At 45.4% G+C, this 19,643-nt stretch overlaps 1 protein-coding gene across 1 annotated transcript in view; it reads right to left on the bottom strand.

Annotated features, from left to right (window-relative positions):
- The window catches only part of cfap299 (cilia and flagella associated protein 299), a 961,605-nt gene that overhangs the window by 659,710 nt on the left and 282,252 nt on the right, over positions 1 to 19,643 (bottom strand). Inside the window, exon 3 of the mRNA XM_072496240.1 lies at positions 6,185 to 6,275. Coding sequence (XP_072352341.1) covers positions 6,185 to 6,275 — 91 coding nt within the window. The remainder of the gene's footprint in view (positions 1 to 6,184; positions 6,276 to 19,643) is intronic.

Genomic DNA, 19,643 nt, shown 5'->3' with positions numbered 1-19,643 from the left:
AGATAGTATGGGCTGAAGTTAGAAACAGGAAAGGAGAGGTCACCTTGTTGGGAGTTTTTTATAGGCCTCCTAATAGTTCTAGGGGTGTAGAGGAAAGGATGGCGAAGATGATTCTGGATATGAGCGAAAGTAACAGGGTAGTTATTATGGGAGACTTTAACTTTCCAAATATTGACTGGAAAAGATATAGTTCGAGTACAATAGATGGGTCGTTTTTTGTACAGTGTGTGCAGGAGGGTTTCCTGAAACAATATGTTGACAGGCCAACAAGAGGCGAGGCCACGTTGGATTTGGTTTTGGGTAATGAACCAGGCCAGGTGTTGGATTTTGAGGTAGGAGAGCACTTTGGGGACAGTGACCACAATTCGGTGACGTTTACGTTAATGATGGAAAGGGATAAGTATACACCGCAGGGCAAGAGTTATAGCTGGGGGAAGGGCAATTATGATGCCATTAGACGTGACTTGGGGGGGATAAGGTGGAGAAGTAGGCTGCAAGTGTTGGGCACACTGGATAAGTGGGGCTTGTTCAAGGATCAGCTACTGCGTGTTCTTGATAAGTATGTACCGGTCAGACAGGGAGGAAGGCGTCGAGCGAGGGAACCGTGGTTTACCAAGGAAGTGGAATCTCTTGTTAAGAGGAAGAAGGAGGCCTATGTGAAGATGAAGTGTGAAGTTTCGGTTGGGGCGATGGATAGTTACAAGGTAGCGAGGAAGGATCTAAAGAGAGAGCTAAGACGAGCAAGGAGGGGACATGAGAAGTATTTGGCAGGAAGGATCAAGGAAAACCCAAAAGCTTTCTATAGGTATGTCAGGAATAAGCGAATGACTAGGGAAAGAGTAGGACCAGTCAAGGACAGGGATGGGAAATTGTGTGTGGAGTCTGAAGAGATAGGCGAGATAGTAAATGAATATTTTTCGTCAGTATTCACTCAGGAAAAAGATAATGTTGTGGAGGAGAATGCTGAGCCCCAGGCTAATAGAATAGATGGCATTGAGGTACGTAGGGAAGAGGTGTTGGCAATTCTGGACAGGCTGAAAATAGATAAGTCCCCGGGACCTGATGGGATTTATCCTAGGATTCTCTGGAAGGCCAGGGAAGAGATTGCTGGACCTTTGGCTTTGATTTTTATGGCATCATTGGCTACAGGAATAGTGCCAGAGGACTGGAGGACAGCAAATGTGGTCCCTTTGTTCAAAAAGGGGAGCAGAGACAACCCCGGAAACTATAGACCGGTGAGCCTCACGTCTGTAGTGGGTAAAGTCTTGGAGGGGATTATAAGAGACAAGATTTATAATCATCTAGATAGGAATAATATGATCAGGGATAGTCAGCATGGCTTTGTGAAGGGTAGGTCATGCCTCACAAACCTTATTGAGTTCTTTGAGAAGGTGACTGAACCGGTAGACGAGGGTAGAGCAGTTGATGTGGTGTATATGGATTTCAGCAAAGCGTTTGATAAGGTTCCCCACGGTAGGCTATTGCAAAAAATACGGAGGCTGGGGATCGAGGGTGATTTAGAGATGTGGATCAGAAATTGGCTAGCTGAAAGAAGACAGAGGGTGGTGGTTGATGGGAAATGTTCAGAATGGAGTACAGTCACAAGTAGAGTACCACAAGGATCTGTTCTGGGGCCGCTGCTGTTTGTCATTTTTATCAATGACCAAGAGGAAGGCGCTGAAGGGTGGGTGAGTAAATTTGCAGACGATACTAAAGTCGGTGGTGTTGTCGATAGTGTGGAAGGGTGTAGCAGGTTACAGAGGGATATAGATAAGCTGCAGAGCTGGGCTGAGAGGTGGCAAATGGCGTTTAATGTAGAGAAGTGTGAGGTGATTCACTTTGGAAGGAATAACAGGAATGCGGAATATTTGGCTAATGGTAAAGTTCTTGAAAGTGTGGATGAGCAGAGGGATCTAGGTGTCCATGTACATAGATCCCTGAAAGTTGCCACCCAGTTTGATAGGGTTGTGAAGAAGGCCTATGGAGTGTTGGCCTTTATTGGTAGAGGGATTGAGTTCCGGAGTCAGGAGGTCATGTTGCAGCTGTACAGAACTCTGGTACGGCCGCATTTGGAGTATTGCGTACAGTTCTGGTCACCGCATTATAGGAAGGACGTGGAGGCTTTGGAGCGGGTGCAGAGGAGATTTACCAGGATGTTGCCTGGTATGGAGGGAAAATCTTATGAGGAAAGGCTGATGGACTTGAGGTTGTTTTCGTTGGAGAGAAGAAGGTTAAGAGGAGACTTAATAGAGGCATACAAAATGATCAGGGGGTTGGATAGGGTGGACAGTGAGAGCCTTCTCCCGCGGATGGATATGGCTGGCACGAGGGGACATAACTTTAAACTGAGGGGTAATAGATATAGGACAGAGGTCAGAGGTCGGTTCTTTACGCAAAGAGTAGTGAGGCCGTGGAATGCCCTACCTGCTACAGTAGTGAACTCGCCAACATTGAGGGCATTTAAAAGTTTATTGGATAAACATATGGATGATAATGGCATAGTGTAGGTTAGATGGCTTTTGTTTTGGTGCAACATCGTGGGCCGAAGGGCCTGTACTGCGCTGTATTGTTCTATGTTCTATGTTCTAAAGCTGTGTGCTTTCAACACCCCATTTGGCAGGTACTGCTACAATAGAATGCCATTTGGAATCATATCAGCATCTGAAGTGTTCCACCGCATCATGGAGCAGATGATGGAGGGCATCGAGGGTGTGCGCGTCTATGTGGACGACATCATCATCTGGTCCACCACCACGCAGGAGCATATCAGTCGCCTCCAACGAGTATTTGAGCGAATACGGGACCAAGGCCTGCGCCTCAACAGAGCCAAATGTTCTTTCGGCCAGACCAAACTCAAGTTTTTAGGAGGCCACATCTCCCAGTTGGGTGTGCGGCCGGATGCAGACAAGGTGGCAGCCATCACGGCCATGCAGAAGCCGGCGGATAAAAAGGCGGTGCTCCGGTTCTTAGGAATGGTCAACTTCCTAGGAAAGTTCATCCCTAACCTCGCTTCCCACACCACGACACTCCGCAACCTAGTTAGGAAGACGACGGACTTCCAGTGGCTTCCCGCCCACCAGCGTGAATGGGAGGAGCTCAAGGTCAAGCTGACCACTGCCCCGGTATTGGCGTTTTTAGATCCTGCAAGGGAGACGAAAATATCAACGGACGCTAGCCAATCTGGCATAGGGACGGTGCTCTGCAACGAGATGACGCCTCGTCATGGGCCCCTGTTGCCTATGCGTCACGGGCCATGACTCCCACAGAGCAGCGCTATGCACAAATCGAGAAGGAGTGCCTAGGCCTGTTGACCGGTGTCGACAAGTTCCATGACTACGTGTATGGCCTTCCCCAGTTCACTGTGGAGACCGACCATCGCCTGCTAGTCGGCATCATCCAAAAAGACCTCAATGACATGACCCCTCGCCTACAACGCATTCTGCTCAAGCTCCGGAGATACGATTTACAGCTCGTGTACACACCGGGTAAGGACCTGATCATAGCCGACGCTCTGTCCAGGGCAGTCACCACTCCGTCCGACCCAGGGGTTTGTTTGCCAAGTCGACGCCCATGTGGCCTTCACGGCCGCCAATCTGCCGGCCTCGGATGAACGCCTAACCCACATTCGCCGTGAGACTGCGGCTGACCCCCTGCTACAACGTGTGATGCGCCACATGACTGACGGATGGCTCAAGGGACAATGCCCACAGTTCTATAATATTCGAGACGATCTGGCGGTCGTTGATGGCGTCCTCCTGAAGCTGGACCGCATCGTGTTCCCACACAGCATGCATCACCTGGTTTTAGAGCAGCTGCACGAGGGCCATCTCGGCGTAGAGAAGTGCCGACGGAGGGCCCGAGAGGCTGTCTACTGACCTGGCATAAATGAGGACATTGTCAACACTGTGCTCAATTGCCCCACCTGTCAGCGGTTCCAGCCGGCCCAACCACGGGGGACCCTTCAGCCCCATGAGTTGGTCACGTCCCCTTGGTCTAAGGTAGGCGTGGACCTGTTCCATGCGCTCGGCAGGGACTATGTTCTCATAGTTGATTATTTTTCCAGCTATCCCGAGGTTGTACGCCTGCACGACATCACGTCACCGGCAGTCATCGCGCCTGCAAAGAGACCTTTGCTCGTCACAGCATCCCAATCACTGTGATGTCGGACAATGGCCCCTGCTTCGCGAGCCAGGAATGGTCTAACTTCGCCAGCTGGTACAGCTTTGTACACGTGACGTCCAGTCCCCTGCACCCCCAGTCAAATGGCAAAGCAGAAAAGGGCGTCCACGTCGTAAAGAGGCTCCTCTGCAAGGCTGCTAATGCAGGATCCGACTTCTGCCTCGCCTTGCTGGCCTATCGCTCGGCCCCACTAGCCACTGGCCTCTCACCAGCCCATCTGTTGATGGGTCGCACCCTCAGGACCACTGTGCCATCCATTCTGGTACCCACAACCAACCATGCTCCGGTACTACACAGAATGCAACAGCAGTGTGTTCGCCAGAAGATGGCATATGACACATGGGCAACTGATCTTCCCGCCCTGGCGCCTGGAGACGACGTCCGCATCCACCTACCAGAAGGTGGCTGATCAGCACCTGCCGAAGTTCTCCGACGCGTGGCTCCCTACTCATTCCTGGTTCGCATGCCTGATGGCTCCATTCGTAGGGCCAATCGCCCGTCTCTTCGCCTACTTCCACGCTCGCTATAGAAACTTACACCGACACCGCGCCCTCCTGTTGTTCCTGATATCAACTTCGTGGAGCTTCCTGCCACCATGCCCCTTCCGTCGTCGCCCGTGGCCAGGCCCATTCCTCAGCCGGTGGATCCAGACCCACCCTTGAGGCGGTCAACCCGAATTCGTCGCCCACCTTCTAGACTGGACTTATGAGCCTGTTTGTACATTGAACTCATAATACCACTGTGTTAATATGTTTCTGTTCTTCCTTGTCGTTACAGGAGTTCATTTTTGTCGTTCAACATTTCCCCGTTCTTTGTTTATGGTACAACCTCGTTGTTATGTCGCACCCGACATCGCCCCTTGTATATAGTTTAGCCCCATGTACATGCTGTAGATATTGCACACACACACATTCAGCTGCACTCAGTACACATCTCTATTTATAACCACATAGGCACATGTTCTTGTACAAAAGGGGGATGTCATGATATTCAGGTAAACATCATAGCACATACATACTGATGGACAGATTAACGGACCAATCAACACACATACAACACCACAGCCACTGTCCACGGGCCTGTCACCAGCCCAGCTGCTGATGGGTCGCACCCTCAGGACCACTGTACCGTCCATTCACGTTCCAGACCTCGACCATGCTCCGGTCCTTCAGCGAATGCAACAGTCTCGCGCGCAGCACAAGGCGGCGCATGACGCTCGAGCGACTGATCCTCCTGCTCTGGCGCCAGGTGACAATGTCCGAATCCATCTTCCGGAGGGTGGCTGGTCTGCGACTGCTGTGGCTCCTTGGCTGGTGGCTCCCCGCTCATTCCTTGTTCATCTGCCTGATGGCTCCATTCGCCGCCGCAATCGGCGTGCCCTTTGTCTGGTTCTATGCTCGCTACGCGATCCTCCACCGGTGCCACACCCTCCTGTTGTCCCTGACCGGGACTTTGTAGAGCTTCCAGATACTCTACATCCTCCTCACTTGGCTGACGCCCTGCCCGATCCTCAGCCGGTGGCTCCTGACCCACCCTTGAGGTGGTCAACCCAAATTCGTCGCCCACCTCAGAGACTTGATTTATGAGCCTTACAATGTTGGACTCAGGAGAGTTCCCGCTCATTCTAGCAGCAGCCAGTTCAGAGCACAGAGCTCACAGCCTGCATCACAGACATTCACCATGTGCTGAGTGCCTCACCATAGCTAGTGATAGGAAAGGGTCCACTGTTAAGCTGGTATTGCTTATACCCACGTTTACAGTATGTTAGCATAGTTGAACAGTTAATAAAATAGCGTTACACCACTTCCAGCATTGTTGGCTTGTTTGTGAACCAGAACACCCAACACGACAGTTATCGCCTGTTTTGCACCACGTCTGATGACTAATTTCATCATACTTATCGTATTCATATAAATCATGTTAAGATTTCAGATCAATCCTTGTGCAGTTTCCTCCAATATAAAAATAAATTACATGCAGGTTAAACACTTGATTATGTACTCACAGTCATTTTCCCATTGCGGTTGGCTTCCTCTCGCTCTGCCAGTGCGATCAGGAAATTATCCTTTAGGTCTTTTCCTGCACTTGCCAATACCCTGCAAGGAGAAAAAACATAAATTGCCTTTTTTTAAAACTGGCTTTAAAGAATGCTGTCAAACGCTTCCTGCAAAGCTAGTGTAAAATTATATACTTGTCAACAAGGGGACACAGTTGGGAACATGTGGAACACAAAGTTCTAAAAGTTGTGTAGAAATCCGTGCTAATTTGATCAGACAAATCTCTTCCAAAAGGCTTCAGCAAAATAAATATCTAAAGTGGGAAGGGAATGGCACTGATTACTCCTCTGTTCTTTTGCATATACTGCAATCAGAGCTTTTAGACATGAATTAATTTATCCCTAAAGCTTGAATACTTGAGAGCTCACATTGCTTGCAATTGGCTTTTCCAAAATGTTCACCTAAACATATGGTCCAATGGAAACCCTCAGCCTTCTTAAAACATACAAGGGCCTCCTTAATAGGCAAGACTCAGAGGGGGGCAAATCTTACCTAATAAAGGTTAAAGTGTTAAACACCTGCAATTGACCTAAACCTCCCTCCGACCTGCCTACTTCTGATTTTAATGGAGGTGAATCTGGTGATTGGTTGACCATGAAGCAGATGAACTTTGAATCACAATTGACTAGGAAAGGTACTGAAGTCAGTGAGATAATTACGTTAAAAGAACAAAAGTCAGAATGAATTGAATGATGTGGTGTTGGAGTACGAATGTATAGGGTTAATCCATTATTATAATAAGGTTGCAAACGCATTGTGAGATCTCATTTAAAAATCCCGAGCCCCAGAAATCCCAGCAGCTAAACCCAAGTGATAACTCCTGGATCCAAGACTTAATGCCTCTTCACTTGCCTAATAATTCTTGTGTGCCTCCCTTGATAAACCTCTCCAACTCCAATTTTAGCCAATTTGCCCTGCACCATCATTCCGATGTCCCCACAACCTCCCCTACAACCTCTTCCTATTCCATAGCCTCAGGTCTACCACAGCAGGGCTCAGAGTACCCTCGCCCTGGAGACTCAATCACATAAACCTATGCCATTGAAATTGTCAGCCATGTTCATCGCCCGTGATAACTACCATATCCCTGACCCACCCCAACCTGGGGGTGTAGGCCTATCTTGTTTTGCTGTTTCCTCTGGACTGCTCCATGTACAACAGCCTGTCAATCAGGATGGTTTCCGGAAGGAGGACCATTCAGTGACATCACAAGCAAGCAATGGTGCCGGGGTTCCTGACTTCCGGGTTACCCGCGTCTTACTGAATTCTCACCCCCTGGTGAATAAGGTAGGTTAAAATTCAGTGCAAAGCTGTAATATAATTTTTACATTCAGCTGGGTGTGCAGCCTTGGTAATTTTAATATTATTTTTATTTTGCCATTGTGGAGTTGGGAGTGCACCTCTGGGTCCCAGAAAGAAAGTGAATTTTCCTCTTCCTATACTGCTTTCACACTTAACTGACCCCATTACTACCCTTTTGCATCCGAACATCTGGTTCCCCCACCCCAACCAACCAAGGCCTGATTCCTGCCAGAAGTAGCTGGCAGAATAGCCAGTGAGGTGCAGGTGAGACACATGAAAGTAGTGCCTCACAAATGGTCCAAACTCCAACAAGATCATACATGTTTGTCACTCAACCCACGCCATTAATTCTAATCTGGATTGTAGTACTTTGATGCCTCCGGGTGCTCCGGTTTCCTCCCACAGTCCAAAGATGTGCAGGTTAGGTGGATTGGCCATGATAAATTGCCTTTAGTGTCCACAAAAAGGTTAGGTGGGGTTACTGGATTACGGGGATAGGGTGGCAGTGTGGGCTTAAGTAGGGTGCTCTTTCCAAGAGCCGGTGCAGACTCGATGGACTGAATGGCGTCCTTCTGCACTGCAAATTCTATGTTCTATGATTCTAGTTGATTCCAATTTAGTAAAATAATTGGATTTTACTTTGGTTACCAAACCTGACTAATTTCCATAACCACAGTATTTTGTTTACTTCAGGAACTAAGGAAGATCAGTATTTTCCCCATTTACAGTGCGCCTACAAATACGTAAATGTAAGTGCATGTTCACACCAGTTGCAAACCACAAAATTTATGAAGCATGCATTGTCGACATCAAAATGTAAATGATCACAAATTTACTCAAACATCAATGACCTCTCTGTAGTCATGGCAGTCATTGACTGGAAAGGCTGGAAGGATATCAATATCAGTTTCACGCTATTAAGCATTTACACTGGAGCATATATTGGTAGTTTATAACATTACTGTAACACTGACTAGTTTTTATTTTACCTACTTTATACAAAGTGGACTTTTTAATCAGTTGCATTTAACATTTTCAGTCTGAACATGGTTGCAGTTTAACTGCCACTAGGCAAGAGAATTATACTTGCTGGGCAAATTCCCATTCACTTTTACAAAAAGATGTGCAGTGCACAGACAAGGGTATCAGAGCAGTAAAAAACACTTTTATCTATTCCTTACAGTACTCTGTGCAATGTTCCGAATTGAGAAAGTTGGTTGCTCATTAAGTTTTTGTAAAAGCCTAAAGATATTCAGCGTTTGGGGGGTTGGGAACAGTATGGAGTTTGCACATTTTCCCCGTGTTTGCATGGGTTGCGCCCCCACAACTTAAAGATGTGCAAGGTAGGTGATTGGCCATGCTAAATTGCCCCTTAATTGGAAATAATGAATTGGGTACTCTAATTTTATTTTTTTAAAAGAAAAAAAACCAAAAGAAAGTATATTTTTTGACTCCACATCATTAACTGAAAGGCACATTCTGGCAAACAGAATGGTGATTGCTAATATTTGTTAATGTGGCAAGAACAGGAACAGTGTGCGATCTGGGAATAGAAAGATCAAAGCTGGTGCATTAATCATAGTACTGATTACCCCAACCAAGGAAATACTGCAATTACTTGGACATCGTTGAAGAGTGCCACCACAAAAAACAACATGCATTTCAATGATACTCCTCATGTAAAATGCGTTATAGTGAATAACGTGTACAAAGGAGGATACCAGATGGTAGTATAAGAAAAGTTTTATGGGAGTGAGAAGCAGCAGGGGCACCGAAGGCAGAAAGAGAAGAGGTGTTAAGGAGGCTTAATGGAGGGAGGTATCAAAATGATGTGATTTAAAGGAGGCTTCAGGGGATAGGAATGTAGTGACTGAAGGATTTGTCTCCAATGGCACAGTAGGCATGAGGAGAAAAGTAATAGTCAGATGTCAGAGGAGAAAAAGCTGCCTACAAGTATATACTACAATAGAAAATTGTTCATTGGGTCTGAAGTGAAGGCTGTGAATACAATGCCAAGTATGTTGAAGTCAAACACAGCTAACTGGTGAAACATATCAAGGATAGAATGATGAGGAATAATGTCTGCCTAACCAAGTCAACAGGAAAACTCACAAGATCAGGTCAGCCCCCATTTTACACCCCTCCCGATTTTACTTTCCACTGAAATCAGCACAAATTGAAATTGGGTGGAATGTAGAACGAGCAACATTAACATAAGAACAGAAGAACATAAGAACCAGGAGCAGGAGCAGGCAACCTGGCCCCTCGAGCCTGCTCCACCATTCAATGAGATCATAGCTGATCTTTTGTGGACTCAGCTCCACTTTCCGGCCCAAACACCATAACCCTTAATCCCTTTATTCTTCAAAAAATTATCTATCTTTATCTTAAAAACATTTAATGAAGGAGCCTCAACTGCTTCACTGGGCAAGGAATTCCATAGATTCACAACCCTTTGGGTAAAGAAGTTCCTCCTAAACTCAGTCCTAAATCTACTTCCCCTTATTTTGAGGCTAGGCCCCCTAGTTCTGCTTTTATCCACAGTGGAAACAACCTGCCCACATCTATCCTATCTATTCCCTTCATAATTGTAAATGTTTCTATAAGATCCCCCTGCATCCTTCTAAATTCCAACAAGTACAGCCCTAGTCTACTCAACCTCTCCTCGTAATCCAACCCCTTCAGCTCTGGGATTAACCTAGTGAATCTCCTCTGCACACCCTCCAGCGCCAGTACGTCCTTTCTCAGGTAAGGAGACCAAAACTGAACACAATACTCCAGGTGTGTCCTCACTAACACCTTATACAATTGCAGCATAACCTCCCTGGACCTAAACTACATCCCTCTAGCAATGAAAGACAAAACTCCATTTGCCTTCTTAATCACCTGTGGCACCTGTAAACTACCTTTTTGCGACTCATGCACTCGCATACCCAGGTCTCGCTGCACAGCAGCATGTTTTAATATTTTATCATTTAAATAATAATCCCTTTTGCTGTTATTCCAACCAAAATGGACAACCTCACATTTGTCAACATTGTATTCCATCTGCCAGACCCTAGCCCATTCACTTAGCCTATCCAAATCCCTTTGCAGACTTCCGGTATCCTCTGCACTTTTTGCTTTACCACCCATCTTAGTGTCGTCTGCAAACATTGCACTTGGTCCCCAACTCCAAATCATCTCTGTAAATTGTGCACAATTTTGGGCCCAACACTGATCCCTGCGGGACACCATTAGCTACTGATTGCCAACCAGAGAAACACCTATTAATCCCCACTCTTTGCTTTCTATTAATTAACCAATCCTCTATCCATGCTACTTCACCCTTAGTGCCATGCATCTTTATCTTATGCAGCAACCTTTTGTGTGGCACCTTGTCAAAAGATTTCTGGAAATCCAGATATGCCACATCAATTAGCTCCCCGTTATCTACATCACTGGTAATGTCCTCAAAAAATTCCACTAAATTAGTTTGGCACGACCTGCCCTTTATGAACCCATGCTGCATCTGCCCAATGGGACAATTTCCATCCAGATGCATCGCTATTTCTTCCTTGAAGATAGATTTCCGCATCTTCCCTGCTACCGAAGTTAAGCTACCTGGTCTATAATTCCCTGCTTTCTGCCTACCTCCTTTTTTAAACAGTGGTGTCACGTTTGCTAATTCTCAATCCGCCGGGACCACCCCAGAGTCTAGTGAATTTTGGTAAATTATCGCTAGTGCATTTGCAATTTCCCTAGCCATCTCTTTTGGCACTCTAGGATGCATTCCATCAGGGCCAAGGGACCTGTCTACCTTTAGCCCCATTAGCTTTCCCATCACTACCTCCTTAGTGATAACAATCATCTCAAGGTCCTCACCTGTCATAGCCTCATTTCCATCAGTCACTGGCATGTTATTTGTGTCTTCCACTGTGAAGACTGACCCAAAAAACATGTTCAGTTCCTCAGCCATTTCCTCATCTCCCATTATTAAATCTTCCTTCTCATCCTCTAAAGGACCAATATTTACCTTAGCCACTCTTTTTTGTTTTATATATTTGTAGAAACTTTTACTATCTGTTTTTATATTCTGAGCAAGTTTACTCTCATAATCTATTTTACTCTTCTTTATAGCTTTTTTAGTAGCTTTCTGTTGCCCCCTAAAGATTTCCCAGTCCTCTTGTCTCCCACTATCTTTGCCACTTTGTATGTTTTTTCCTTCAATTTGATATTTCCTTAGATATCCACGGTCGATTTTCCCTCTTTCTACCATCCTTCCTTTTTGTTGGTGTAAACCTTTGCTGAGCACTGTGAAAAATCATTTGGAAGGTTCTCCACTGTTCCTCAACTGTTTCACCATAAAGTCTTTGCTCCCAGTCTTTCTTAGCTAGCTCTTCTCTCATCCCATTGTAATCTCCTTTGTTTAAGCACAAAACACTAGTGTTTGATTTTACCTTCTCACCCTCCATCTGTATTTTAAATTCCACCATATTGTGATTGCTCCTTCCGAGAGGATCCCTAACTATGAGATCATTAATCAATCCTGTCTCATTACACAGGATCAGATCTAGGACCGCTTGTTCCCTCGTAGGTTCCATTACATACTGTTCTCGGAAACTATCATGGATACATTTAATAAACTCCTCCTCAAGGCTGCCTTGACCGACCTGGTTAAACCAATCGACATGTTGATTAAAATCCCCCATGATAACTGCTGTACCATTTGTATATGCATCAGTTATTTCTTTGTTTATTGCCTGCCCCACCATAATGTTACTATTTGGTGGCCTTTTGACTACTCCTATCAGTGACTTTTTTGCCTTCCCCTGATTTCCACCCAAATGGATTCAACCTTATCCTCCATAGCACCGATGTAATCCCTTACTATTGCCCAGATGTCATCCTTAAATAACAGAGCTACACCACCTCCCTTACCATCCACTCTGTCCTTCCGAATAGTCTGATACCCTTGGATATTTAAGTCCCAGTTGTGACCATCCTTTAACCATGTTTCAGTAATGGCCACTAAATCATAGTCATTCACGGTGATTTGCGCCATCAACTCATTTACCTTATTCCGAATACTATAGGCATTCAGGTAAAGTACACTTATGTTGACTTTTATACCTCTGTTTTGAATCTTAACACCTTGATCAGTAATCTCTCCTAAGTTATTTTTCCTCTTAACTTTTCTCCTAATCTTCTCCTAATCTTCCTTGTTGTTGAACTAATATCTTCATGTAACAACCTGCCACGTAATAACAAATATTAGCAATCACCGTTTGCAAAAACAATTTATACTGTTTGCGAGAACGTGCCTTTCAGTTAATGATGTGGAGTTAATCTGATTATGTCAGTTTCTCACAAAACGTTTAGGTTAAAATTACTCCCATGACTGAATGGGAGACAATGCAAGCTGATGCCTCACACCACAATGTCAGCAGGGAGGCAGTAACAGAAATCATCTAAACTTCTCATGAAAAGTGACCAAAGCCTTCAATTTCTATGCCACCCAAAGGAATCAGATCCTTTTTCATATACCACTCAATTACATTGCTTAATAGGGTGACATGTGGCACATTGGTCAGCGCTGGGACTGCGGAGCTGAGGACCCGCGTTCGAATCCCGGCCCTGGGTCACTGTCCGTGTGGAGTTTGCACATTCTCCCCATGTCTGCGTGGGTTTCATGCCCACAACCCAAAGATGTGCAGGGTAGGTGGATTGGCCACGCTGAATTGTCCCTTAATTGGAGAAAAAATAATTGGGCACTCTAAATTTTTTTTAAAATTACATTGCTAAACAAAGCCTAGTTCACCTCGCGCCCAACACCATAGACCACAGCAGCAGAAGCAACAAGGAAATTAGTTGCAGGTTGGAGTGTATTATTGCATACATGAAGTAAATTCTGTAATCGACCACAAGGGCACATCTAGCTACTGCTATATCAATCATTGAAATTCATGAGAAGTATTTGGCAGGTAGGATCAAGGAAAACCCAAAAGCTTTCTATAGGTATGTCAGGAATAAGCGAATGACTAGGGAAAGAGTAGGACCAGTCAAGGACAGGGATGGGAAGTTGTGTGTGGAGTCTGAAGAGATAGGCGAGATAATAAATGAATATTTTTCGTCAGTATTCACTCAGGAAAAAGATAATGTTGTGGAGGAGAATGCTGAGCCCCAGGCTAATAGAATAGATGGCATTGAGGTACGTAGGGAAGAGGTGTTGGCAATTCTGGACAGGCTGAAAATAGATAAGTCCCCGGGACCTGATGGGATTTATCCTAGGATTCTCTGGGAGGCCAGGGAAGAGATTGCTGGACCTTTGGCTTTGATTTTTATGGCATCATTGGCTACAGGAATAGTGCCAGAGGACTGGAGGATAGCAAATGTGGTCCCTTTGTTCAAAAAGGGGAGCAGAGACAACACCGGCAACTATAGACCGGTGAGCCTCACGTCTGTAGTGGGTAAAGTCTTGGAGGGGATTATAAGAGACAAGATTTATAATCATCTAGATAGGAATAATATGATCAGGGATAGTCAGCATGGCTTTGTGAAGGGTAGGTCATGCCTCACAAACCTTATTGAGTTCTTTGAGAAGGTGACTGAACAGGTAGACGAGGGTAGAGCAGTTGATGTGGTGTATATGGATTTCAGCAAAGCGTTTGATAAGGTTCCCCACGGTAGGCTATTGCAGAAAATACGGAGGCTGGGGATCGAGGGTGATTTAGAGATGTGGATCAGAAATTGGCTAGCTGAAAGAAGACAGAGGGTGGTGGTTGATGGGAAATGTTCAGAATGGAGTTCAGTTACAAGTGGAGTACCACAAGGATCTGTTCTGGGGCCGTTGCTGTTTGTCATTTTTATCCATGACCTAGAGGAAGGCGCAGAAGGGTGGGTGAGTAAATTTGCAGACGATACTAAAGTCGGTGGTGTTGTCGATAGTGTGGAAGGATGTAGCAGGTTACAGAGGGATATAGATAAGCTGCAGAGCTGGGCTGAGAGGTGGCAAATGGAGTTTAATGTAGAGAAGTGTGAGGTGATTCACTTTGGAAGGAATAACAGGAATGTGGAATATTTGGCTAATGGAAAAGTTCTTGAAAGTGTGGATGAGCAGAGGGATCTAGGTGTCCATGTACATAGATCCCTGAAAGTTGCCACCCAGGTTGATAGGGTTGTGAAGAAGGCCTATGGAGTGTTGGCCTTTATTGGTAGAGGGATTGAGTTCCGGAGTCAGGAGGTCATGTTGCAGCTGTACAGAACTCTGGTACGGCCGCATTTGGAGTATTGCGTACAGTTCTGGTCACCGCATTATAGGAAGGACGTGGAGGCTTTGGAGCGGGTGCAGAGGAGATTTACCAGGATGTTGCCTGGTATGGAGGGAAAATCTTATGAGGAAAGGCTGATGGACTTGAGGTTGTTTTCGTTGGAGAGAAGAAGGTTAAGAGGAGACTTAATAGAGGCATACAAAATGATCAGGGGGTTGGATAGGGTGGACAGTGAGAGCCTTCTCCCGCGGATGGAAATGGCTGGCACGAGGGGACATAGCTTTAAACTGAGGGGTAATAGATATAGGACAGAGGTCAGAGGTAGGTTCTTTACGCAAAGAGTAGTGAGGCCGTGGAATGCCCTACCTGCTACAGTAGTGAACTCGCCAACATTGAGGGCATTTAAAAGTTTATTGGATAAACATATGGATGATAATGGCACAGTGTAGGTTAGATGGCTTTTGTTTCGGTGCAACATTGTGGGCTGAAGGGCCTGTAATGCGCTGTATTGTTCTATGTTCTATGTTCTAAGCCTATCTGGAGATTATTGCACATTAATGCTGCTTCTGCGGCAAATGCTGTAGTTCTGATGAAACCAAAGGGTAAATTTGATCATGGAATCATATGTTACAGAAATACCGTGTAACCTATAGTGTTTGTGCTGGCTCTTTGAAAAAGCCAGACAATTGGTCCCACTTCCCTGTTCTTCACTGATAGGTCTGCAAATAGCATTTGAAACACCAAGCTCAGTGTTTCGTGCAATAGGACCACATAATGAATTTGGGTGCATGACTTAATCCCTGGTGTGCTCTCCCCTCACTCAATATTCTAAACCAATGTTCTATGCTAAACACAAAACTTGAATGTTAAAGGTAACAAAAGATTGAGGCTGCCTCGTCAGAGCTTTAAGAGGTGTATTTATGGATGTATAGCTGATGGAGATATCCACCCATGAGCGATGTGCAATTTAGCTTTTACTGTCAAGCAAAGACAGGTATTAACAAATCAGCTGTTATAGTTGGAAAATCATGGCTTGCAATTGTCTGATTTTTTAAATTAATTCAAGGGATGTGGGTTTCACTGGCTAGGCCAGCATTCATTGCAGATCCCTAATTGCCCTTGAAAAAGTGGTGGTAAGCTGCCTTCTTGAACCACTGCAGTCCACATGGGGTAGGTACCACCACAGTAATGTTAGGGAGGGAGCTCCAGGATTTTTATTCAGTGACAGTGAAAGAACAGGGACATATTCCCAAGTCAGGATGGTGAGTGGCTTGGAGAGGAATATCCAGGTGGTAATGTTCCTATGTATATTCTGCCCTTGTCCTTTTAAATGGTAGTGGTCGTGGTTTTTGAAAGTGTTGTCTAAGGAGCCTTGGTAAGTTCCTGCAGTGCATCTTATGGATGGTACATACAGCTTTACTGTGCATTATGGGAGTGAATGTTTGTTGAAGGAATGCCAATCAAGTGGGATGCTTTGTCCTGGATGGTGTCAAGCTTCTTGAGTGTCCACAGAATGATAGAATAATACATCACAGAAGAGGCCCTTCGGCCCATCGACACGAAAAACACCTGACCTGCCTACCTAATCCCATTTGCCAGCACTTGGCCCATAGCCTTGAATGTTATGAGGTGCCAAGTGCTCATCCAGTTACTTTTTAAAGGATATGAGGGAACCCATCTCTACCATCCTCCCAGGCAGTTCATTCCAGGCTGTCACCACCCTCTGGTTAAAAATCTTTTCCTCAGATCCCCACTAAACCTCCTGCCCCTCACCTTGAACTTGTGTCACCTTGTAACTGACCCTTCAACTAAGGGGAATAGCTGCTCCCTATCCATCATGTCCATGCCCCTCATTATCTTGTACACCTCGATTAGGTCGCCTCTCAATCTTCTCTGTTCCAACAGAAACAACCCAAGCCTATCCAACCTGTTTCATAACTTAAATGTTCCATCCCAGGCAACATCCTGGTGAATTGCCTCTGCACCCCTCCAGTGCAATGACATTCTTCCTATAATGTGGCGACCAGAACTGCACACAGTATTCCAACTGTGGCCTCACCAAAGTTCTGTACAACTCCACATTGCTTTTGTCAAAGGATTTGCTAAAATCCATGTGAACTACATCAATTGCACTACCCTCATCTACATAACTGGTCACATGCTCAAACAATTCAATCAAGTTTGTTAGGCATGACCTCCGTCTGACAAAGCCATGCTGACTATCCCTGATCAAAACTTGCCTCTCCCAAGTGGAGATAGATTCTCTCCTTCAGAATTTTCTCCAATAGTTTCCCTACCATTGACGTGAAACTCACTGGTCTGTAGTTCCCTGGCTTATCCTCTATAACCTATCTTAAATAGTGGCACCATATTAACTGTTTTCCAGTCCTATGGCACCTCCCCCAAGGCCAGATAGGAATTAAAGATGTGGGTCAAGCCCCTGCAATCTCCTCCCTCGCTTCCTACAGCATTTTGTGACATAATTCATCCAGACCTGGAGATTTGTTTACCTTTATGCCTGCCAACCCCTCCAAAACCTTGTCACCCCCTATGACAATTTGCTCAAGAACCTCACAGTCTCCCTCCCGAGTTCTATATCTCCCTCCTCATTCTCTTGGGTGAAAACAGATGTGAAGTAATCGTTCACATCCCACCAATGTCCTCTGGCTCCACCAACAGATTTCCCTGTTGATCCCTCGTGGGCCCGATTCTTTCCCTGGTTATCTTCTTCCCATTGATATATCTTGGGATTTTTCCTACTTTTACCAGCCAGAGCTGGAGTGCTGCAGCTGCACTCACTCAGGCAAAAAGAGTATTCTATCACACTCCTGAATTGTGACTTGTAGATTGTGAACAGGCTTTGGGGAGTCAGGAGGTGAGTTACTCTCTGTAGCTTTCCGAGATTCTGACCTGCTCTTGTCGCCACAGTATATTTATGGCTAGCCAGTTGAGTTTCTTATCAATGGTAAATCTGAGGATGTTGATAATGGGAAATTCAGTGATGGTATTCCCATTGAATGTCACTGGGTGATGGTTAGATTCTCTCCTGTGGGAGATAGTCATTGTCTGGCTTTTGTGTGGTGCAAATGTCACTTGCCACTTGTCAGCCCAAGCCTGGATATTGTTCAGGTCTTGTTTCATTTGGACACAGGCTGCTTCAGTATCTGAGGATTTGGGAATGGTGCAATGATCTTGGAACATCTCCTCATCTGACCTTATGATGGAGGGAAGATCATTGATGAAGCAGCTGAAGGTGGTTGGGCCTAGGGCACCACCCTGAGGAACTCCAGCAGTGATGTCCTGGAGCTGAGATGAGGGCCTGGTTTAGCAAAGTGGGCTAAACAGCTGGCTTGTAATGCAGAACAAGGCAGCAGCGCGGGTTCAATTCCCATACCGGCCTCCCCGAACAGGCGCTGGAATGTGGCGACTAGGGGCTTTTCACAGTAACTTCACTGAAGCCTACTTGTGACAATAAGCTATTATTATTATTATTATTAACATACAACAACCACAACCAGCTTCCTTTATGCTAGGTCCAACCAGCAGAGAGTTTTCCTGCTGTTTTCATTGACTCAGTGCCAGCAAGTGCCACTTGATTGCACTGTTGATGACCCCTTCCATCACTTTACTGATGATCAAGAGTGGATTGATGGAGCAGTAATTGGCTGCGTTAGATTTGTCCTGCTTTTTTTGCACAGGACATATCTGGCAATTTTCCATGTGGATGAGATGCTAGTGGTGTAACTGTACTGTAGTAGCTTGGTTAGGAACACAGCAAGTTCTGGAGCACCATGTCTTCAATACTATTGTCAGGGCCAATAGCCTTTGCAGTATCTCGTGTCTTCAAATTGATATTACCTGGAGTGAATCAAATTGCTTGAAGACTGGCATCTGTGATGCTGGAAACTTCGAGAGGAGGGTAAGATGGATCATCGACTTGGCACTTTTGGCTGAACATTGTAGCAAATGCCTCAACCTTATCTTTTGCACTGATGTGCTGTGCGTCCCCATCATTGAGGATGGGGAGATTGTGGAGCCTCTCCTTCCAGTGAGTTATTTAATTCTATGGTTCTATGGTTCAATGGATAGAAGGCGAGAAGGATCATGCAGCACAACAGCCACCATTGTTGCCAGTTTACCAACTGCAGTGATGCAGATGCTGAGGTTCTCATTACCTAGGTCTTTTGAGTGAGCCATACTTTTCACTGATCAGATTTATAAACCAAATGAAGCTTGCTGTTTTACTTGAAGAGATTTTACCAAGAACTGCCATCTGGAATTTCCACAGGATTTCTCCCCACCGCCCACCACAACTTTGGCAAATACAGTTACATTAACATAGTGGCAGAGGCTTGGACTGATGTTCTGGAAACTGCATTCAATTTTCATCATGGCAGTTAGTAAAATTGAATTCAGTTGATTAAATAATTTTGGAATCAACAGCTAGTACCAATAATGGTTACTGTGAAGCTATTGATTGTCATAAAAGCCCATCTGGTTCACTAATGGTTCTTTCGGGAAGGTACTATGCCATATTTACCTGTTCTGGGCCTAGATGTGACAGCAGTCACATGTTAATGTGGTTGACTCTTAACTATTCTGTGATTAGGGGCTGGTTTAGCACAGGGCTAAATCTCTGGCTTTGAAAGCAGACCAAGGCAGGCCAGCAGCACGGTTCAATTCCCGTACCAGCTTCCCTGAACAGGCGCCGGAATGTGGCGACTAGGGACTTTTCACAGTAACTTAATTTGAAACCTACTTGTGACAATAAGCAATTTCTTCTTCTTCTAAATGGCCTCGCAAACCAACCTATTGGCAACACACGTTCTCAAGGGCAATTAGGGATGAGCAATAA

The sequence above is a fragment of the Scyliorhinus torazame genome, chromosome 3 (assembly GCF_047496885.1).
Source record: "Scyliorhinus torazame isolate Kashiwa2021f chromosome 3, sScyTor2.1, whole genome shotgun sequence".
Lineage (NCBI taxonomy): Eukaryota > Metazoa > Chordata > Chondrichthyes > Carcharhiniformes > Scyliorhinidae > Scyliorhinus > Scyliorhinus torazame.
Note: the sequence above shows the minus strand (reverse complement) of the source record. Positions and strands in the feature narration are given on the sequence as shown.